Genomic DNA, 23395 nt, shown 5'->3' on the forward strand with positions numbered 1-23395 from the left:
GTGTGTGTTCTCTTGATGAGAGTTTAATTAATTTCTCTATATGCCAAAAAATTTAATGCTTTTTGCCTCATTCCATGATGATGAGACAATGCATACAACATAGTTTAATCGTTAAGGGTTTTCTTAATTATCTTACATTCCATGATTACAATAGTTTACAATAATTAAGTATATAAGTGCATGATTTCGTTAAAAGATATTTGTCATCAATTGGATTAATTTTTATTTTCAATAAAATAATGTGTGTGTTGACAAAAGTATGTAAATAGGTCTTATTGTGCAATAAAATATTTGTTACGTAGTGACATTTAAAACCAAATATATTGGTCACGTAGTGATAATATAGTATTGGTTTGATATAGTGATATTTAGAACTTAGAAGCTTAAACGTTCTTTTTATCAGAGACAATTTTACGTTCATAAATATTTTATCAAGTTACGTAATCCTGAACATATTATGAAAAGAAAAAAAAATTCTGATATTTTTTAACTTTTTTTTATAGCCTTTAATTTGTTTTGTGTATCATCATCCACCCATGATTGGCGTAGCAAGTACTGTGTACTATATACATAGTGACCCTAAACAAAAGAAAAAGCATTTCTTCATGTGGTTGATTCAGACATGAGACATAGGTCAACCCCATATATGTTTTTTATAAAAGTAGGAAATAAATTAGTAAGATAATTTTATGAAAAACTAGAAGGGAAAATATGTGGGCTTGCAAAATTTTGAAGATCTCTTCTTTTAATATTGATGTCGTCGCCTTAAATTGCAACACAAACGTATTATCTTCTTTACACATGATCTCTTGTCTTATATACACATTCATATTATCCCATATCATCATCTTTGCCCTCAGGCCTCATCCTTTTATATATCTTGTGTTTATTATATTTCCGCAACCGACTTATCCAATAGATATCCAAGTCTAAAAAACAATGTCTTAAGCAACGTAGTTAGTATAAACTTTGAAAATTAAAATGACATTGTGAATGTTATACCTTACTAATATACGTACATTTAAAAGCCGGTCATCCATTACGATTGATCTCATTTGTGATGATATATGTATAAAGATAAGTAAATTTACTTTTAACTGATTATATTATTTATCAAATCTCGTTACACAATATAAAGATGTAAATGCACAAGAACACCCACATTATCGGGTGATTAATGCTCCATCGGAAGAAAACAAAAAAAAAAACGACACAAACTCTAAACCAAAATCTCCATAAACATATAGAGCTATTAGCTATTGTAATAAACTCTCACACACTTATTATAAAATCTTTTGACTCCTGATATTAGACCAACTGCAAAAACTAAATTACTCACTCCGAGATTTAACAATTAATCATTATTATTATATCACTATAGTCTATATAGCTATAAAAATAAACCTTTTTGTAATCAGGAGATCGTGATTATCTGATCAACCGTGAACCATTCCATACGACAGAGCCATGAGCAAAATAGCAGCCTCCTTCTCATCTTGTGGGAACACTCGTTGATAAGCTGAGCTTTTGCTTAACATTATCGTCAAATCATCGAAGCAAAATTTGTTCGACGAAATCGAAGAATTAGAAGAAGTTGTTGATTTGCTGATCTCGGAATCTCCCGGAACCGTCTCAACTTCCATTTCCTCCTCCTCTTCCACTTGGATCTTGCACTTTTTTGCCTTGGCCACCACTGGAGGAGAAAGATTGTATTTTTGATCCCCTCCGTTTAATCTCTTTTTCTTGTTTTGCAACTTCTTTTTCAGCGGTAATTGTTGCACTCGGGCCGGTACTGCCACCTCTTGATCACCGGCAGCTGCGGCAGCGGCCATAGCGGCTCGCCTTGCCTTTCTTTGCCTTATGCCACATGCGTTACAAAGAGACTGCGATAATAAATTAAAATTAGTATGCGTAGATGACAAAAAAAACGATTAAATATTGATTAATGCTTTAATGTCTAAAGGATGTAGTAGATTTAAATAAATCTAAATCTATGCGTTCTTAACATATAGCTATTTCTTTTAAACTAAAAGTATGAATTAACATTAAACTTAGATACATAAACATATAGTATGACATATATATTGATTAATTACCTTGGGACCTCGAGGTCCACTTCGCCAAAGAGGAGTCTTGGTCGTGTTACAACCCGAGCAAACCCTAATCACGCCATTGTTATTACCATAACCAATCTCGTTGATCGTATTGTAGGGATTTTCCGTGGTCGCAGCTGTGGTTGTCCTGGTGAAGACTTTCTTGATATTGAGATCTTTATCCTGATCTTCTTCGGAATTAGTCTTTTGATTTAGAGGGCAGTGATCATTTCCTTTATGATTATTATTATTAGTCTGATCAGTGGGCTGGTTATTGTTGGTGATTGTTTTCTTGATCAACCGCATCTTTGGGGATATCAACCACTTGTCGGATTCTGAATCGGGTTTTGTCGGGTTTTGACGAAGAGTATTGGTTTGGTCTTCGTGATCTTTTTTCCTTATCGTTAGTTTCAGTCTTGTCTCCTTCTTTGGCACCATGTGATCGTATGATGATGATGATCCACCGTTAGGCACAAACATTTTGGCCTGATATATATCAACGATCAAGGTTTATGACCAAGCAAGAAATACAAATCTGGCATACGTACAGTTATATCTTCGATTCTCCCTTTTTATTTAATCAATTAATTTTCTTATGTAAACTTTTCTGCAAACAAATTCAGATTAATATTTTTTTTTTGAGAAATTTACATGATTAAGCATAAGTTTTGCAGCTAAAAAAACGATCGTGCAAGGATAAAATTTATACAGAAAATTAAAGTTGATATATAATTATAATTATACCTTGAGGGGTTGAGAAAGATGGAGATGATCAGCATGATAAGTGTTGTTGTAGGCAACATGTTGATCTTCTTGAGAGTTAATCAAGAAAGGGAGGTAAGAAGAGAGAGACGAAATGGACGAGGAAGAAGACGAAGAATTAGAAGGCACTTGATGATGATGATGATGAAGAAGAGACGAAGAGGATCCAAGAGGATAGAAAAAGGGTTGTTCGTGATGGTTCTGATCTTCGTTAAGATCTATAGAGTAATGAAAATTCGAACCCATTGCTGAGAAAGAGAGATGAAAACACAGAGAGATATATATATATATATATATATAGAGTTAAGATGCGAGATTGAGAGAGATCATAGACGGCAAAAAGAGTCCAAGCTATACTATGTTTGATCCTTTTTAAAGGCAATGAGATGAGACACGAGCCAACACACACATGGTTGCTATTATATACTTATATTTTATATATATGGTTTACGTGAGTCTAGAGTCAGGGTACTTATGTCTTATGTATACATCAACTTGTACAGTGATTTTTAGACGATATGGATAAAACAATACTGTTCTAAAATCCTACTTTCGGACAAGTCCGGATACCTTACCAAAGATTTTAAAAGTAATAGTAATGGTAATCGTGTCCGTTTTATGTTTTTTTTTTTTAATTTTCTAAATGTCAAAAAATTACCCCAAACTTCTCTTCTTCTTTTTTTTCTTCCAGTTGACCATATACTATGAGATTAAATCTACAAGTGTCTCTGCATATGCTAATGCTATAACGGACATAATTGTTTATCTATCCAAACGAGAAGCTGCGTGGCTGAAGTTGATCTGCAATTAAAAAAAGTTGATAGTACTATGGTCGTTATTAAAATTTAGAGAAAGTTGAAAATATATGTACATGTATAATTGATTAATCTAGAGGTTCACGTGAGTCCATGGCACCCATACGAAACCAAACACATGAGACAAAGTGTGTGTATGTGGAATGGTACTGGACGGCCCCATTCAGAACGAACCCTATCTGCAATTTCCTTACCCCACTAGAGAAACACAGAACATTAAAAATAAAACCCTAATTTATATAATTTTTTTCGAGAGTGAGAGCCACACAAATCAATATCATGATCATTGTTGAACATATAAGATCCTTTTACTTGTAGTCTTTTCAAATCTAGGGTTTCCTATATCTCATTAAGGCTTTACTATAGAAGAAAAAAGTTAAAATTTGGATTTCTCATGTTCTTTTCATACCCCCTAAACTAAAACCATATCGTATCAAAGAATCACTAATGAAAAAGGTTAGATGATCTTTCAACTTAGTAATGTTATATTTTATGATTCTACTAAATTAATCAGTAGAAAACAGTTTGGAATATATATATTGATACAGTAAGCTTAAGAAGTTATAAAAAAATTTCTTATTGATAATGAAAAGCTAACTAGCGTTATATAATTTTTCTATTGACAAAAAAAACTAACAACAAACAACAACAAAAAAAGTCAATTAGCTTTAAAAATATATATAGAAGAGAAAAACGTCAAATGAAAACTAATAATTTCAAATAGATCATGACAAAAAGAATTAGTGTTTTTTTTCCAAATAAATGGCAGTGGATCAGCTTTTGTAGTATGAATTTGCAAACGATCAAATAATTATAAGTCCAACACTGATTCGTTAGTTTTATTTCCTAATAATCTAAGTTGACTCAATTGACAAAACAAATTCAAGATCTCTTGAAACCCTAGTATACTAAAATGTAACTCGTGATCCTTTCAACTGTGCATGTGATATATCAATAATCTCTCCCAGAGGAGAGAGAAAGAGAGGATCCATGATTGAGAGATAGGAAATATGAGTCAGAGGGAGAGAGAGATTTAGAGAGAGGAGATGAACAGAGTGATGAAGAGATAGGTTTAGAATGGTAAAGGAAGAAAACATCCCCACCTTAGTATTGCCAAACTTATTCAATTCCTTCTCATAAGATTTTACAGATCATTGAGGACCCCCACACACAAAAAGACAATCCATCTTTAATTTCAAAATTTAAAATGTTGCCCATCAATTTATATTTGTTATATATCAGTTTCTCAGACTAAATGATCTAAGAAAAAATCTGATCTACTATACTTAGGCCCTTCGTTTCATCATTTAACATTTCCATTTAAATGATCTATTTAAATGATACATTTAAATGATTCATCTCAATGTTAAATGATCCAACAAACAAGACAAAAAAATAGTTCATTTGGATGATGCATCTAAATGCAAATGAGTTTGTTTGGTTTATTTACATTCTCATCTAAATAGATTTGAATAGAAAATGACTAATATGCCCATGTTTTGATATAATACTTTTTTAATCTTGATCTTAATCATATTAATTTTAATTATTGATCTAAAATATATATGAGTATATTTTTATTCAATACCAAAAAACAATTCTAAAAATCCTAGTATCAATATTATTATTATTGGCATTTATAAATTTTAATTTTCTGAAATTTTTGTTGTGCTTTTGACAAAAATTTAATTTTTGCATTTTGGTGGGAAAATGTAAATTTACGTTGACAAAAAAATATGTTTTTACGTTTTTGGCGGGAAAATGTGTACTTTCAATTTTGGCGGGAAAATTGTGATTCTACGTTTTTGACGGGAAATTATGATTTTACGGTATTAGTAGGAAAATGTGACATTGCAGGTTTAGCGGAAATATTAGATTATGTATTTTTGGCGGAAAAATGTAATTTAGCGTTTTTGGCGGGAAAATGTGATTTTACGTTTTTGGCGGAAAAATATTAATTTGCGGTTTTGGCGAGAAAATGTGATTTTGTGTTTTTGCAGGAAAATGTGATTTTAGGTTTTTGTCGGAAAAATATGATTTTACGTTTTTGGCAGAAAAATGTTATTTTACGTTTTTTGCAGGAAAATGTGATTTTACGTTTTTGGCGGGAAAAATATGAATTTGCGATTTTGGTGGAAAAATGTGATTTTGGGTTTTTTTTGGCGAAATTTTTTTTTGATTTTATGACTTTTTTGGAAATACTTAATTTTAGTTTTGGCCGGAAATTTATCATGCGTTTTTTATATTTTGTAAGAATTGTAAAAATATTATTTATAATTTTGTAGATAAATAGATTTTTGTATTATAAGGATATATTTGTAATTTGTTATTTTTAGATCACTACAAGAAAACAATTAATTTGCTAGGAATATTTGCGAGGGAAATTATCTCTCGCAAATTTACGATGGAATTGCGAGGCATTTACTATAAACATAAATTTCCTAGCAAATTCCTCGCAAATTTGCGAGGAAGAGGATCCCCGACAATCCATCGCAAATTTGCGAGGGATTTGCAAGATAAGTTAACATTCCTCGCAAATCTATTACAAATTTACGATGGGTTTGCGATGATATTATCCATAGCAATTTTTCGAGGGATCTGCGATGGAATTGCGAGAGCCATCGCAAATCTGTAGCAAATTGAGAAAATAAAATTCAAAAAACTACTTATAAAACTTAATAGAATTTTATTTTAAATACATTTGAGTGTTCTTAAGGTTCATCAAAGAAATTTCTATACCCCAAATCCTATACATCAAACTCTTAGCCTAACTCAAAACCCTAAATCATAAACTCTAAACTTTAAAAATTCTAATCATAGAAATTAAATCATAAATCGTAAAACCAAAACCAAAACTTTTCCATTATATATACATAAAACCGATATTGAAAAAATAAACATATATATATCTACTTTATATAAAATACAATCTTTTAAAAATACTATATATTTACTTTTAAATTTAAATCTCTAAACCTGGAATCTCAATTATATGTGACTGTTTAATTATAGAAATTAAATCATAAAAACCTAGTACAGATCCTAAATCATAAACTCTAAAACTTAAATTTTTAAATTTTGGAATTTAGAAATTAAATCATAAATTCAAATATTAATATTCTCTAAAGTTCAATACTTGGAAAAAAGTTCATGTATACAAAAAAGATATAAATATTTGTAAATACGTTTAACTCAAAAACTAAGAAAAATTAGTGAATATACATATATTTTAAGATATGTTTAACTTTAAAGCGAAGCAAATTAATGAATTTAATTTACAAATACGTTTAAGATATTTTGTCTACCTTTAATATACCAAATAATACTCCAAATTACAAAATTAATAAAACAAAAGATATTGAGTCCCTATTGGTTAGTTCATAGAGACATGGATTGGTCTTTTAGCCTATCATGAACCGTTGATTAGATTAAATCTGATGGACACCATTGTTTCCCTTTTTTTGTTTTTCTTCTCCTCTTCGTCACCTCTTCTCCTCAATCCTCATCCATCCCTTATCCCTAAACCAACAACATAAGTTACGACCAGAGATGAAGGATAATCATGGGTTTATCTCTTATCCCTTATTCCTTATTCCTTCTTTACTTCGTCACCTCTCTTGACATAAAAATGATGAAGGATAATCAAAGAAATTCAGAGATCTAAAGGAGACAGTGGCAGAGCAAAATCTAGACCTGAGTAAAGTCCGCCGCAGACAGAGATTTGACCACCACCACGAAACAAGACAGAGCAAGATTTAGATCTATTGCCTGAAGATCTCTGAATCCGAACTCCTCTTCTAGCCACCACTATAATTGAAAATGGAAACAGAAATCCGGCGACAGAAAAAGAGTGCTAAAGGAGACGGTGGCGGAGCAAAAGGCTTGTGCCGCGAGTGGAGCTAGTGCTGGTTCTTCCCCTTCACCGGGTTGAGAATCTGGTTGGTTTGAAGATCATTTTTGAGGGATTAATTGGCCAAGAGGCCGACATACTAGCAGCTGGCAACGGGGCTCGTCGGCAACAGGGGCTCGTCGGCTGTGGGATTAGGGTTTTTTTGTTTGTTGATTTTAGTCTTCGGTTCAACCGACAATTTGTAATCGGTTCAATTTTGTAACTCTTAACCAATTCTCGGTTTGGGTGGTTTTATTAATATCAATATATATATTAATTTTAAAAAACCTGTCACTAAATCTTTAATTATATATATATTTATATATGCTAAATAAAATTTTAAATATATTAAATTATTTAAGAACATAATGTTTTCTTTAGTTTTTTCGTTTTTATGTTTCCTTGCAAATCCATAGCAAACTTTGCGAGAGATGTACTATGAACAGAACTGCAAGAAATTTGCAACCGCTTTTATTCCTCGCAATTTGCAATGATTTTGCGAGGGATTTAGTTCCTAACAAATATTGCGAGGGATTTGCAATGTTGACCATTTTGCGAGAAACGAATTGCGAAGAATTGACTTCCCTCGCAAATCCCTTAGGGATTTGCTAGATATTTTTTCATCGCAAATCGAGTGTTTTCTTGTAGTGGATGAAGTATCTCCATCTAAATGGTCCAACTAGAATCATCCAAATGAGTTTCAAATATTTGCCTAAAATTTTAAAACTCATTTTGATTATCCATGTGAATGATTCTGGATGATGCTCATTTTTTTGACAAAAACGAACAACATTTAGATGGATCATCTGAATGGTTCATTCAAATGAACAAACGAACAAACGAATAGGACCTTAGTAGCTTTTTATATCAATCTGAATGCGATCTATCACTCCCTATTTTTGAACAAAAACTTAGATTTGGCCAGTGCATCTTATGAGATCCGAACTTAGCACTATTCGTTAAACAACATAAATATTTGCTCAATATCACAGTGTACAAAGTCAAATGAGATATTCTGCATGGGCAAAATGATTTACGCAATTTCATAAATTATCTACTCTCCCGATCGAACATAAAGAGATCATAAGTATATAGATCATTGGTATGTGACCAAGTGATATATGTGTTTTTCATTAGTTATACCTCGTTTACTATAAGTACAACAATCCAAAACAAACAAAATAATGTGCCCAAAAGAGCACAATAACTATATGGATCATGGATGTTAGGATTAGTCTCACAGGTCTCGTTCTCACATATAGTACTAGGGGCAAAAAGATAATATGCAAACGGGATAAGAAAGATGAAAAGAAGTACTTTCACAGTTGATAGTTTTCCTTACTCCAACTTCCTTTACTCGTATAGATAAATTAATGGTGGGTTCTTAGATCCTGGACCATCACATGCCAAAAAAAAGTCATTTGTTTTTTTTTGAATAAGAAACTGGTAAAATGCATAGGTGTCAGGAAAAAATGAATATTACTATTGGTTAGTTTAACGGTAAGTATCCAGGGAGAAAAAAACGGTACAAAAAAATGAATTGTACTCTTCATTTTTACATCACTTCTCATCAGTCTTGGCCTCTAGGGATTTTGCTTTTCAGGATCAAAAAAGTTGTAGCCAACTTTTTCATTCTTTACCAAATTGGGTCAGTCCATCAATTAAAACAAGTTATAGAGATATTTTAACACAGCAAATCAATATGCATGCGTAGAATAATATGGAAATTAACAAATACTTGACATCAATATATATTACTTTTGAAATGCATGGTTTCAACGTGTATTTTTATATAGATGAGCGTGGGTAACGTTACTAGCATTAGAATGTTTGATGTCAATAACAGTGTTACAATACTGTATATGCTTATCAACATTAGCCCTATTACTAACCACTATACTAACGAAATTAAAGGTTGTAAAAGAAGAAAAACTATCAGCAAATCAAAGGTAGTTTGACCAGTTCTCTCTCAATATTGGATGATATTATAATGTTTGACTAGTTTTCTTTGTTCAGGGTTCTTGTCTTCTTGAAAAGCGAGCTAATCGGAGCCGTTGGATCATGGAAACGGAGATCGATGTGAGCAGAGATAGAGCCATAGAGGAAAGAGAGAGAGAGAGAGATCTTTAGCTAGGCTAGCTCTCTGAGCTCTTAAAGGTTTTTGTTCTTTCAGGTTCTCAAAAAAAAGACAGCAGCATGCCATCAATCTAAATTATATCTCCTTCGAGATTTTAACACCTATTCCTATACCTGTAGATATTTTACATCAAAAACCCGAATCTAAATAAAACTATTCTAAATCTTACAATAAGAAGGACGTGATTTTTTTTTAACCCAAGAAAAAAAAAAGGCACACGCACCAAAATATCGATTTAACCTAGAATAATATTTTTTAATAAAATAATATATTAAAAGCTACATATGAATCGGAAATTTAAAATGAAATAAAAAGAAGAAGCTAGAGATCAAAGTGGACCAAGAAAAATTATAAAGTTTATATGTATTTATTGGGCAAAGAAATTATAAAGTATTTATTTTAAATTTTTAGTATAAGATTACAAAAATAGGGACTGAAAAAAAAAAAAAGGAGACAGTGGACGGCCGCCATATATAGTCATATAAGGTTCACATACAATGATGAATTGCCGAGAGAGATTTTGTTCCTTCCTTCGTATAGATCTCCGATTTTGTAAAATGGACTGATAATAAGTTATAATTTTACAAAATATTATTACTTTAAAGAAAATATCCACACGAAGTGTCCAACAAGATCACACATGACAAGTTGTAAATGAAGAGATTTTGATTATTTTATCTGAAATACAAGCAAGGGGGGCAATATGGAGCATTCGAATCCAACTCTTCTAACAATTTGGTCTTGTCTCTTTTCCCAAATAAACATAAACATGATCTCATATTTGGAAAGTGGTCACACACTTCTCTTTACCGACAGTCGTTAACCCGATCGGCTAGCTCGAACTTAAAAATCAAACCGCCAAAGTAATGATTAGCAAGATAGCATATCTAATTATGCTTTTTTGTTGATTTTATAATATACCACTAAAAAAAAAACAAAATGTGTTAGATAAGGTTTTAAAAGTGATTTCTAATCAAATTATGATGCCAAATTTAAGTATTATTGGATTAAATTTTAAAAGGTAATTCCTGAAAACTAGATTTTATGTTTTTCTCCCAAGATTACTACCAAAATCTATTAAATATTACCAACAATTTTTTAACAAAACAGTACTTAACTACGAGTAAGTACTATCTGATTTAAAAGATCTTATAAGTATTATATTTCTGACACCTAAAAAACTTAAGATAATTTTTCTGATAAGTGTGTTATTTTTGGGGGTATTTGAAAGTGTTTCTGTTAAAATTATATAGTTTTTAGTTATTAACTGTGGAGGTCTAAATGGTACCCAAAAAGAAAAGAAAAGAAGAGCGATTCGTGACATTGGTTAATATACCGGTTTTTAGGTTGACCAACTAATCGCTGATCAGCGGTTAAAGCTGACCGTCTAATATAGAAAGATTGATAACTAACATAATTACGGGTCGGTATCACTTTCGTGCACATCAGGTAAGCCCTGATTAATTGCACCCACTGAAACATAATAAGGGAAAAATAGTCAATTTGGATAGATTATAAGATTATTACAATAAATCAAAAGTATATACATATACATACGTACATACATATGAAAAGAAAGATGGAGATCCCAAAGAAAATAAACGATAGAGAGATGGGCTACGTATGCGGCTTATATATCACAATCTCCAAGGAAGTAAACACTTTTGGAAGCAACAAGACAGAGATATGTATATATATAAAGGGTTGTATTATGATGAATTATGTCAATTTTAAGTGTCAGTACAAATGGAGTTATGTCCAACATTTTGGTACTTTTCATGACTTGTCTTTTTTTGTTTCTTCCCAATAAAATTTCCCCAAAGGGACCATTGATCTCATCTCTCTCACTAATCGTCATCGCCGTATCCTCTGTCTTGTGGCACATTGATTTTTGTGATGTGAAACTCTCTCTCTCTCTCCCTACATGAAATGATTCGTTTATTTAATATCACAGTCCACAGATTATTAAACACTTCATTCAATTTCGATCAAATCATATGCGTCTGGAGTAGCAGAAAACAAAATATCTACATGTGTAATTTTGGCTTGGATGAGCCTTAGGGATGGATACATATATAATAGAGTTAATTTTGGCAACATTTTAAACTTCGGTGGTTTAATCAACCGTTTATGCTGTAAAAGGTGGCGGTTGAAATAACGGCAAACATTAACTTATTGATGGTAAACAAAAAATTGGTTTGGAAATGGTTTTGAAAAGCTTAAACTACTGAAACGTTAAAAAAAGTGTTTTACAAATTAAGTAGCAGTTATAAGGTTATATTATTCTTGTTGCTTGTATATATTATCTTTTGTTTCTTTTCTGTATTATTTAACACACAACTACTTATATTGGATAGGATACCACGTATGATGTAGATGAGTTTGTTTGGAAAGTTATATTCATTTTGTGTTGATTTTGATTGGATAAAATTGAGAGATATTATACCCATGAGCCATGATTTCGTTTTTAGTTAGCAGTAAAAATGTAATATGGACTGTGGATTGGATTCTCACTAATTTTGCGAGCTCATTAGCTCTTTAACCCAAAAAAAACCTCGAAATTGAAAAACAACGTTTTCAGGCCCAGAAGACTGAAGTAGATTTTGGAGCCTGATTAGTTTTAAAGTTGTAAGCCCAATCATCTTTTAGTGGTCAACTTGACAAGAACCAAAATAGCGTTCTAGTTTTTGTTTCTTATGTGAACAAGATTAGTTTATCCGCCACGACTGTCCACAAAAATAAAATAATTGAAGGAGTCAGAGTTCGTAAGATTTATTTGAAATTATTTCGTGGATAATTATGTATATAGTGTATGATATATAGTTTATATAATATATGTTATGATTATCAAAAAGAAAATTAAAGAGATGTGTCATGTCTTTCTTATCCTTAAAACAAAGCAATTCGATGATAAAAAGATATACGTGGATTTCAATAATAACACACGCCCAACTAACATATATAACTCACTCAATTCACAATCACATCACATCTACGGTAGCAAACGAAAACGCGTTGTTTTCGTCCGTCATCAATTGCGTTCATGCGATCTTAAATATTCGAAAAATCGTAAGTTGAAAATATGATCGGTGCAAATTATTGTTCAAGAGGGTATTGACTCCTCAGTGTGAACTTGGTTTAAATATGCTTGCAATATTATATCCATCACGAAAGAAATTTGTAGTAATATAAAGATTCTTTCAAGGAATGAAGTGCATTAGTTTCATATTTGATCAATTAATAATGGATGCTGGTCTATTTAATAGTATTCATAAATAATAACATTATTCGATATTGTCTATAGAGTCGGTTCAAAAACTCCAAGTCCAAATGATGCAAGTTCTCTCAGTCGTGGTTTAACTTTCATCGATATCGTGCTTAATTATTTGTTTGGTATTTTAGAAAATGAAAATTAGAGATTAATTAATAACTATCTAACAAATTATTTCCAACCCGGATACTTAACCAAACCAACCAATATATTAAAGCTAAAACACCTTAAAATGTTGAATTAGATGAAACCTGAAAAGCCAAAACTGTCCCCAATACCCATTTTAGTGTAAACGAATCAAACTAAACTGAATAAATCAGATTAATACCAAAGGATTCAACTCTAAGCAATTTGACAAGACCTATAAGTCTTCACCTAATCAGATTTAATATCCGACTCCAACTAATTAATTAAATTATTTGATCCTGCAACCGCTTAATCATTAACTAATAAACTAGCTTACAGCTACTTAGTTAGTAATTTGGATGATATTCTTGTAAGTTGAGCTTGAAAATAGGATTGTTAACACATGGTTTGGAGGTCGAACTCGACGTTCAACTAATACTTAAGACTTTTTTTCCTCCCCAACAACTATTTAACTAAATGTGAACATTGTATGCATTACAAGTAAACAAATTAAATAAAAAAAATCTAAAAAATATGAATAAAGTTTTAAAAATCAACCAAATGTGAACATTGTTTGAATTACAAGCAAGGAAAAAAAGATATCTAAAAATAGAAATGAAATGAAATCAACGTAAAAATGAGAGATGGAAATGCCTAATGGGTTAGGTAACTTTAGGTGCGCGTGGTGTGGTGTGGTCAAAGCAAAAAAATGAGCCATGTTGTTGAGCCATAGTTGGACGGTGGATGTAGTCATGAACCACCATTGGCTCTGTGATATATACGTGTTTGGCGCAATTAACCAATCCAACTAACTAAAGTGTACAACACTTTTTGATCCCCATATATTTTCCTTACATCACAAGAATTTATGTGCTTAGAATTTAAAAGTTTACAAGGTGAGAAATGCACGAATATTATTATTGAGTATAATTATTTGTCTATAAATTAGCTTGGTTGGTTAAAAAATTATCTAGGAAAACCTGATTATGTTGATATTACTATGAACGGTTTATACTTGCACTTTCCATTAACAGGACACATCACCATGCGTTGATGTGTGTGTGATAACAGAATGTCACTTTCATAATTATATATTTGAATAAACTATTCAGACAACTTTTAGTGACCGAATCAAGAAACGCATTAGTTGAAACTTACATATTAATAAGTTGACAACAATCAATGATTGTTGAACATTATCTACACGTTAAAAGACTTATGCCACTACTTAACTAATTAATTATGAAACCACTCAATTAATTAAAGATAAAACCATTTTAACTAGTTCTCAGCAGTATAATTAACTGAATAATATAACAAATAAAAGTGGTTATCCACGGACCATAGCCGCCTGAAAAAGACACCATGCAATGTGCGACTCAAGATTTGACTTATTCATCTTTTTATATTATTTTTGGAATCATCTTTTTATATTATTTTTGGAACAACGACATTTTAATCGCTATCATAAAAATTTATGTAAGCTTAAATTAGTGATATAAAACACCAAAGAAAGAGACAGAAACAATAGCAAAATAGTTTTAAGAGATAAACTTAACAGTAGAGAGATAAATGATAGTCGCTTATTTTTCTTTTTTCTTTTTATGATATACGATTTGTATCATTGTAGTGAAGCATTACCAATCAAACTCAACTCATTAAAACAAGTATTTATATGATAATTAGTTTTATATTACGTTAATCAGCATGTCTTGTCTCACATAGTAACCTTCAATATAAACGAGATCCTTTGATCCATTCCAAAACGGATTACATGGAATCTCACATCATTTCAGCACACACGCATACGATATATGCTTCTTTTTTTTTAATATATACAAATACAACGATATATATCATATATGCTTTACGTAAAATGATAATTCACCAATTATCATTATGCTACACAATCTTCTTTAACCTTTCTAGTTTACAGCCAATATCTAAAAAAAATTGTTCTAATTTGTAAAACGTAAATCATCTATTTTCAGACAGAGTTTGAACTCAAAGTTACCGTCAACACAATTTTTAAAAAAGAGTAATTCTAATACTCTAAGAATAATATGTTTATAAATTGTGATTATTTTTTCACAGAAATATTGTGTAATACCAAAGAAAAGTAAATATGCGATTAAGACATTTGACGTATAAGTGTAGCGTAAGTATCGGAAAATGGAAGCTAAAAATTAAAACTTCGATGTCCTTTCACAAAAACCGTGGATTGGATAAATGTATTGGTTTCGTGGTCGAGTTAGTTACGTAACTATCATTTTATAACAAACACAAAATTAAAATTCTTCTTTGAGTTTTGTATATAAATATCGTAATTCACATCGTTATTTAAATATTAAGATTTGGTGGTTGATTATGACATCAAAGATTGAATATCCCATAACGCAAATTAAAATTGATAATATATACTTCTTTTCTCATTGAATTGATATATAGACCTCGACACTTGGGGGTCATCCATTCATACATATTTATATTTCTTTTTAGGTAACAAAAGATTAGTCACCCAAATATATAATAGGAAAGAAAAAAGAGAGTAAGAAGAGCCTACTTGTGACCCACTAGGACGAAACACTGCCTGACGTGGCTAACTAATCTACTTGGCGGAAAGAAAGACAAGCCCTTATCCCATCTGGATAACGGGTATGAGAATCGAATCGTCAGAAGACTTGATCGGTTAATTACACGCATGGAGGCATTTTTGTCTCAAGTGAAACTGTAGTTATTGTGGGTTCCTCCGTTTTAAATCTGATGTGGAATCATCGTAATATCGTATGAACGAATGTTTTAGGATAAAATAGAAATCATATATCAATGAATAAATACATACAACAACCTGTTATTTTGTCAAAAACTCTCATTGGTCATACCTTTTGTATCAACCCAAAAAATAATGTAAGTTTTTTTTTTCTTTTGTATGGGTTATAATTCTTTCAATATATTTGATCGGTATGTATAGACGTGCAGTAGAATGAAAAGGTCTGAGGAATGCAATATTAACCCACTGGCCACTTGGTTAACAAGAATTCAGAGAGCCATCTCAATTATCAGAAAGCACCAAAAAGAGTCAACCGATCGATTCTGATTATTAATTTGATTTAGCGATAGATGCATGGAAAATCTGAGATGCATGACTTACATTATTAGCCTTATTTTAATTGAAAAAGCAGATATAACTTAGTTTTCAAGCTACCCGTTTGTTAACAACTACGACATTTGTTTTTTTTCATTTTTCTTTTGAATTATTCCAAAGTTTGGTTTAAGATACTGAAATTATAAAAAGACATGTTCAAACGTGTATATAAAAACGAAGAGAATATGTTTTCTAGTATTTAGCTATACATAATTAAAAAAAAAAAAAACATATACCTTATATGAACTAGCTAGACTTAAGCTCTATATAAACTAGAACGATAATTTAAAACTGTATCTAAGCTAATTTAATTAGCTAATCAAAATTAAAGAGGATTCTGTCATCTTATACTGTTTATTAGAGGTTCTAGATAATATCTACTACAGGCGCATGTTTTTGAGTCTTTCCAATTTCTGTAGGCCAAGTCCGGTGGGAAGGTGGAGGTTTTAATTGGGTCATGAATGCGGCAACTTGACCTCTGTTCCCAAAAGTCAAGGCGGAAACTAAAGATGTGAACTAATAAAACTCATCACATTACTACAATCTTACATTATGGAGAATATTTCAACACAAGAAAAGTTGTATCATCCCATACACAATGGCTTTTTGTTTACAAAGAAAATGAAGCTCCGCTTTGTACTCCTCCAAAACGGAATCAGAAAGTTTACAATTTTTGTTTTTTTTTGGCTTGCAAAGAAGTTTTATACATACAAGTTCTATCATATTCATATTCATTTTGTTTTTGTTTTTTTGTAAACAATAACATTTACCGAATATGATTTAGGATAGTGACACAACAACAATAGTATAGACGGAATATATTATATGTGCTGATCATATTAGACTAATTATATACTAGTATAATTGATGGAATGTTTTGTGCAAGCTTTCAAATACTATTGAAAAACAAAAATTATCAACCTTCATCTAGGTAATATTAATATTATTTTTCATAAATTTGGTGTGTAATCACATACTTTTATTAATTTTTTTTTCTTTACCTTTTAAATTTTTGCAAATTGTATCATCAAATGAACTATTTCTGAATATTTTTTTATTTATAGTCAATAACAGAAAAAAGTCAAGGAAAATGAAAAAAAAAAGAAAAAAAAAAGGTTTGTGACGTTTCAAAGTCACCCGAACAAAGCAAAGACGATTAGACTATATATATATCTTCTAAGGGTGACAAAAAAAAAAAAGATGTTCTATCTTTAAAATCCCTTCCTAGAATAGAGAAAAGATATACACTCCATTAAAACTATACATACAGATCATACCTTACATAAATATCTCTCTCTCTCTCTCTCTCTCTCTTTCTTTCTCTCCTTATATATATATATATATAGATATATAACTCCAAAACAATCATTTTAATCCAAACCCAAAATTATCCTTTTATCAGATTTTTTTTTTCTTTCAGTGAAAATGGGATTGATCTTTAGAGATAAATCCTATATTCTTCTTGTGGCGATTCTTTGTTGTTCATCATTGATATGTATAGTAAAAGCAACAGTCTCTTATGATCGTAAAGCTGTGATCATCAATGGACAAAGAAGAATCCTTCTCTCTGGTTCAATTCACTATCCACGAAGCACCCCTGAGGTAATTCATCAATCATCTTTTATTCACATTTTTACAATTCAATGTTTTTATAAATTTTTGATATTTTGGAGTTTTATGTTCAAAATTTTCATATTTCTCTGTTTTTTCTGTAATGTGTTTCATTCCCAAGCTTTTCTCCTTCACATGGGTTTTGCTTGTTATCTACATAATATATTAAAAAAAAAGTATTTTATTTTATTTTCAGAAGAAGTATTTAAAATTCTGTTTTTGTGTAGATGTGGCCTGGTCTTATACAGAAAGCCAAAGAAGGAGGCTTGGATGTTATTGAGACTTATGTTTTTTGGAATGGCCATGAACCTTCTCCTGGACAAGTAAGTAATCTACCAAAAATATCTTTTTTTTTATTTGATTTTCTTCATTCACAAGTCACATCTCTTCTAAATTTTTCTTTATTGTTATTATTCTTTCCAGTATTATTTTGGAGACAGGTATGATTTGGTTAAGTTCATCAAGTTGGCGCACCAAGCTGGTCTCTATGTTAATCTCAGAATTGGCCCATATGTTTGTGCTGAATGGAACTTTGGGTACAAATATAATAAACTCACTATTTCCCTCCTTTTATAAAAACCAAACTGATTGGTTATCAGATTACAAATTTTTAAAATATTTTGATGGTTTATAGGGGATTTCCGGTTTGGCTCAAATTCGTTCCCGGTATGGCTTTTAGAACGGATAATGAACCCTTCAAGGTTTCAAACTCTAAAACAAAACTCACTTTTTCCCTCTCATCGTATTAATTTTTTTTTGTCATCCTCTCTGATTGGATGATTTGATATTAATTATAACTGATGATTTTGTATAGGCGGCAATGAAGAAATTTACTGAAAAGATTGTATGGCTGATGAAAGCAGAAAAGTTGTTTCAAACTCAAGGAGGACCAATCATTCTTGCACAGGTTTGTTTCATTAAATATCATTAGCCAATGATTTCAAGACATATATGGCTCAAATTAAAAGTTCTTTTATTCTACATAATAAATATGAATAAAATTGGACAGATTGAGAATGAATATGGACCAGTGGAATGGGAGATTGGTGCACCAGGAAAGGCTTATACAAAATGGGTAGCTCAAATGGCATTAGGACTCTCGACAGGTGTTCCATGGATTATGTGCAAGCAAGAAGATGCTCCTTCTCCTATTGTACGTTCTTTCATTCCTCTTTCTTTCTAATCATATTAATATAATTTGGCTAAAGTACAACAAACAATTTTTTTTGTTTTGCTACCGAAAAAGTTATTTTTTTTGGCTTTTTGATCTTTAAAGTATTAAGTTGGTATGATTTTTTACTAGGGTTTGATAAGTTATATTATAACTACCATATATCTCACCAACTTTTTTTTTTTTTTTTGCTAGATATTTACAATTGTATTTGCATGTTACCTCATATTTTATTATTTCCACTAATGTGTATAAAATTGCAAATTACAGATAGACACATGCAATGGTTATTACTGTGAGGATTTTAAACCAAACTCAATCAACAAGCCGAAGATGTGGACAGAGAATTGGACCGGTTGGTACACAGAGTTTGGAGGTGCTGTACCGTACAGACCAGTCGAAGATATTGCATACTCTGTTGTACGATTCATAGCAAAAGGAGGTTCCTTCGTCAACTACTATATGGTATATAATACAAAAACAGAGTTACATATCAATACACATCGACTTGGCTTAATGTGTGTTTATTTATATATCTTTTTGTATAGTATCATGGAGGAACAAATTTCGACAGAACAGCCGGTGAGTTCATGGCTTCAAGCTATGACTACGACGCTCCTATTGATGAATACGGTACTAGCTACTAACCAAACTAAAAAAAACACTATACATATGTCTGAATGATTAACTAATCTGATTCTGTTTAATTCAAAAAGGCTTAACAAGAGAACCAAAGTATAGTCATTTGAAAGCATTGCATAAAGCCATCAAACTCAGTGAGCCAGCTTTGGTTTCTGCTGATGCTACTGTTACATGGCTTGGAGCTAAACAAGAAGTATAGATCAAACCTTATTCAAACTTGTAGTTATGTTAAATTTCAACTGAGAAAGGAACCTTATGATTTTGACTGTTTCTTTCAGGCTCATGTGTTCTGGTCTAAATCCTCTTGTGCTGCGTTTTTATCAAATAAAGATGAGAAATCTGCAGCGAGAGTTATGTTCCGTGGATTCCCGTATGATTTGCCTCCTTGGTCAGTTAGTATTTTACCTGACTGCAAAACAGAGGTTTATAACACTGCAAAGGTAAAAACAGAACAGAGAAAACTTTATTTTGTTAAAAGAAAATTACCTTTCTTAATCTTTAGACTGAATTGACACTCTTGTGTTTTTGAATAATCAGGTTAATGCACCAGGCATACACAGGAATATGGTTCCTACTGGTACCGGATTCTCTTGGGGATCATACAACGAAGCGGCTCCTTCTGCGAATGAAGCTGGTACGTTTGCAAGAAACGGGCTTGTGGAACAGTTAAGCATGACTTGGGACAAATCTGACTATTTCTGGTATCTAACTGAGTAAGTATCCCAACATCAGAACTCTCTTTGTTTTTGTCTCAATCTTCGAAAAGAAAATTCATGGTTTGTTTTTGTTTACGGGTATTTTTACTCAGCGTCACAATTGGTGCTGGTGAGAGGTTTTTGAAGACTGGTGACTACCCGCTTCTTACAGTTATGTCAGCTGGACATGTTGTTCATGTGTTTGTCAATGGGCAGCTTTCAGGTAGTACAATAGCAACAACAGAAGCTTTTCTTTGTCTCGGTGTTGTTTAGTTTTTGTAACTTGACAACATTATTGGTATTTTCTCTGTTTTCAGGAAGTGCTTATGGAGCACTAGCGCACACAAAAGTAACATTTAGCCAGAAGATTAAACTACATGCAGGTGTCAACAAGCTTGCTCTGTTGAGTGTTGCAGTTGGTCTCCCGGTTAGTTCCTGATGAGATACTCTAGCTCTCTCTTTTAAACCGGTTTTGGTGCCAAGAAGATAATTAGGTTCTGAGCTTTTGTGCTTCTTAATTTGCTTGCAGAACGTTGGTACGCATTTTGAACAGTGGAATAAAGGAGTTCTTGGTCCGGTCACACTGAAGGGAGTTAACTCCGGAACATGGGATATGTCGAAATGGAAATGGTCCTATAAGGTTCTCCCTGAAATTCAAAACAAACTTAAAGTTTGAGTTTCCTAGTAACAAACCTAAACTCATAACACTGTTTTTAATTTGATTTTAACAGGTTGGTGTAAAAGGTGAAGCTTTGAGTCTTCATACCAACACAGAGAGTTCCTCTGTAAGATGGACTCAAGGATCATTTGTGGTAAAGAGGCAACCATTGACCTGGTACAAGGTAAGACAAAACACAAGGACTTAATATCATGTCTAGATTTGAAACAATGAAAATTTGAGAAACCAATATCTTTTGTTTGGGTTGCAGTCTACTTTTGCCACACCAGCAGGAAATGAACCATTGGCTTTAGACATGAACACAATGGGTAAAGGTCAAGTTTGGATAAATGGTAGAAACATTGGACGTCACTGGCCTGGTTATAAAGCTCAAGGATCTTGCGGACGTTGTAACTACGCTGGAACTTACGACGCAAAGAAATGTTTGAGTAACTGTGGTGAAGCTTCACAAAGATGGTACCATGTACCTCGTTCATGGCTAAGGTCTCAGAACGTTATAGTTGTGTTTGAAGAATGGGGTGGTGATCCTAATGGAATCTCATTGGTGAAAAGAACATGAAAACAGCTTCTTCTGATTCCAAGTTTTCAGGACAGAACATAGCTGGTTTGATTTGTTTGTCTACCTCTCTCTGGCTTTGCTTTGAAGATAGAGACAGAGCTAGAAAAATATATGAATACAAGAATTATACCTCCTGTATATGTATATTTTTACTACTGGCTAGTTATCAGTGAGTAAATAAAATTCACAGAAATAATACAAATGAGTGTTTTAATATTGCCAGGAATCCTTTTTACATTGATCTCCCAGTCTTATGCTTAATGGGCCTTCAACTAGGCCTAATTAAGTATCAATTAGGTTAATTTAAAAACGTACGTTAGATGATGATAACATGCAAAACTCTAGGGATTCATTTGTTAAATAAAGCATTCTTACTTTTCACGGGATTAATAGTTTCCGTATTTACAAAATAGTCCCTAAGCCCTAGAAGCATTAGTACTTCAATGTGCCGAATTACCAAAATGGTCACATTAAAACCACTTAACTACCAACTAGCCCTATTCTTCTACAAGAGTACGACCATCCATTTACTGATTTTTATTTTTTTTCCATTTTTCTTGCTACCCTATTACCAACAACGTGTAAATCATTTTCACTTTTTCACCCATAATTACCCTCCAAGAAAATACAATGACCAAACTACCCTCCAAAGACGGTCAAACACAGTCTTCTTCGTCCTCGCCTAGAAACCTCGCAAGCAAATCGTCATTCCACTCACACGACTCACTCGCGCTCACCTCGTTTGTACTCCACGCGCCACCGCCTTTCTCGCCTCCGTACTCGAAACAGTACAGACCACTGGCGTCGACGCTTGCCATTGCCGAAGCGTCGCTGTCCGAGAACGAAGGTCCGCAGCTCTCTTCGTTGACGTTGATCGTGATGTAACCGGAAGAAGACTGAACAACCAACGGAACCGCGTACGGATCGTCGATAAACCTCACTCTGAAACCCCCTTCGCCGGAAAAGTTAGTACCTTCGATCTCCGTCGTCGTCATTGTCGTCGTCGGTGAAGATGATGATGATGACTCAACGAGACTCATGATTTCATCAGGCGTATACTCTTCGGCGACTAGCGTATTCCTCGTCGTCGTCGTCACTTCCTTCTCCGCCGTCTCGTCTTCTCTCTTCCTCATTTCGTCTTCCATTCTCTCTCTCTCTCTCTCGGAACTCAAAAGAGAGGAGTAAATTATAAAGAATGAGACCGTACCACTACTGTTGTGATATTTGTTTCTTGCACACTTTATATATACAAAAGTGTAGACATATATACATTTTTTTGGTGATAATATCAATAAAATACAGTGAATTGAGTCCTGTAAGTGGGTCAGAATGAATGATAAAAATTATATTAAGTCTAAATCAAATAAACTATAAGCTCTCCTGTCTTTTTTAGTTATTGAAAATATGTTACACGTTCTAATAATATAATTTTAGCATTTTCTTTCGTTAGAAGTCCACTAAGAAAATCTAAAGACAAAGGAACAAGGATCTTAAACTCGTGATGATATAGTAATGTTGATAGTTACTTTCAAAATTCATAGTATCATACTAATACTTTTATGTAAAGAAAAAAAAAAAGGAATCCAGGAAAAGGTATGGAAAAATTGATGAGGAGTTACTAAAATTAGGAAGCTGGTCGGTGAGTAAATTTTCGATACACTAACTATGTAGTTGGACTTTTCTCTGATAAAACCAAAAGTGGGTGGATATTTTTCTTTTTCTTTAATGTTCTCTCTTTCTCATATATACCAAACGAAAAAAAGAAAAAAAAATGAAAAGACAGAATTAGTGATGTGAAAA

At 32.2% G+C, this 23395-nt stretch overlaps 3 protein-coding genes across 3 annotated transcripts; 1 reads left to right on the top strand and 2 right to left on the bottom strand.

The window, feature by feature from the left end:
• Positions 1-1086: 1086 nt before the first annotated feature.
• LOC109124631 (GATA transcription factor 21) lies at positions 1087-3393 on the bottom strand. Its single transcript, XM_010484870.3, has 3 exons — positions 2838-3393; positions 2097-2579; positions 1087-1883 (listed from the first exon to the last, which is right to left on the bottom strand). Exons 1-3 carry the CDS (start codon positions 3099-3101, stop codon positions 1437-1439), a joined length of 1194 nt encoding a protein of 397 aa, XP_010483172.2. The 5' UTR covers positions 3102-3393; the 3' UTR covers positions 1087-1436.
• A 13728-nt stretch (positions 3394-17121) lies between these two features.
• LOC104761752 (beta-galactosidase 4) lies at positions 17122-21811 on the top strand. The gene is made up of 16 exons (XM_010484871.3): positions 17122-17840; positions 18077-18172; positions 18273-18385; positions 18484-18550; positions 18664-18756; positions 18859-19002; positions 19291-19485; positions 19569-19653; positions 19737-19855; positions 19941-20102; positions 20200-20375; positions 20471-20580; positions 20675-20784; positions 20887-20997; positions 21089-21199; positions 21287-21811. Exons 1-16 carry the CDS (start codon positions 17664-17666, stop codon positions 21593-21595), a joined length of 2178 nt encoding a protein of 725 aa, XP_010483173.1. The 5' UTR covers positions 17122-17663; the 3' UTR covers positions 21596-21811.
• A 136-nt stretch (positions 21812-21947) lies between these two features.
• On the bottom strand, positions 21948-22826 carry LOC104761755 (uncharacterized). The gene has a single exon (XM_010484872.3). It carries the CDS (start codon positions 22738-22740, stop codon positions 22252-22254), a length of 489 nt encoding a protein of 162 aa, XP_010483174.1. The 5' UTR covers positions 22741-22826; the 3' UTR covers positions 21948-22251.
• Between the last annotated feature and the right edge of the window lie 569 nt (positions 22827-23395).

This window comes from Camelina sativa, chromosome 18 (genome assembly GCF_030686135.1).
Source record: "Camelina sativa cultivar CO46 ecotype springtype chromosome 18, ASM3068613v1".
Lineage (NCBI taxonomy): Eukaryota > Viridiplantae > Streptophyta > Magnoliopsida > Brassicales > Brassicaceae > Camelina > Camelina sativa.

What these genes read in the sequence shown, in the direction of transcription:
- LOC104761752 (XM_010484871.3), top strand. Translation starts at nt 17,664, where the DNA reads ATGGGATTGATCTTTAGAGATAAATCCTATATTCTTCTTGTGGCGATT. An exon ending in ATGAACCTTCTCCTGGACAA is followed by an intron (nt 18,173 to 18,272) that starts GTAAGTAATCTA and finishes TATTCTTTCCAG; the next exon opens with TATTATTTTGGAGACAGGTA. An exon ending in GGCTTGGAGCTAAACAAGAA is followed by an intron (nt 19,856 to 19,940) that starts GTATAGATCAAA and finishes TGTTTCTTTCAG; the next exon opens with GCTCATGTGTTCTGGTCTAA.
- LOC109124631 (XM_010484870.3), bottom strand. Translation starts at nt 3,101, where the DNA reads ATGGGTTCGAATTTTCATTACTCTATAGATCTTAACGAAGATCAGAAC. An exon ending in ATCTTTCTCAACCCCTCAAG is followed by an intron (nt 2,580 to 2,837) that starts GTATAATTATAA and finishes GATATATATCAG; the next exon opens with GCCAAAATGTTTGTGCCTAA. An exon ending in GTGGACCTCGAGGTCCCAAG is followed by an intron (nt 1,884 to 2,096) that starts GTAATTAATCAA and finishes TTATTATCGCAG; the next exon opens with TCTCTTTGTAACGCATGTGG.
- LOC104761755 (XM_010484872.3), bottom strand. Translation starts at nt 22,740, where the DNA reads ATGGAAGACGAAATGAGGAAGAGAGAAGACGAGACGGCGGAGAAGGAA.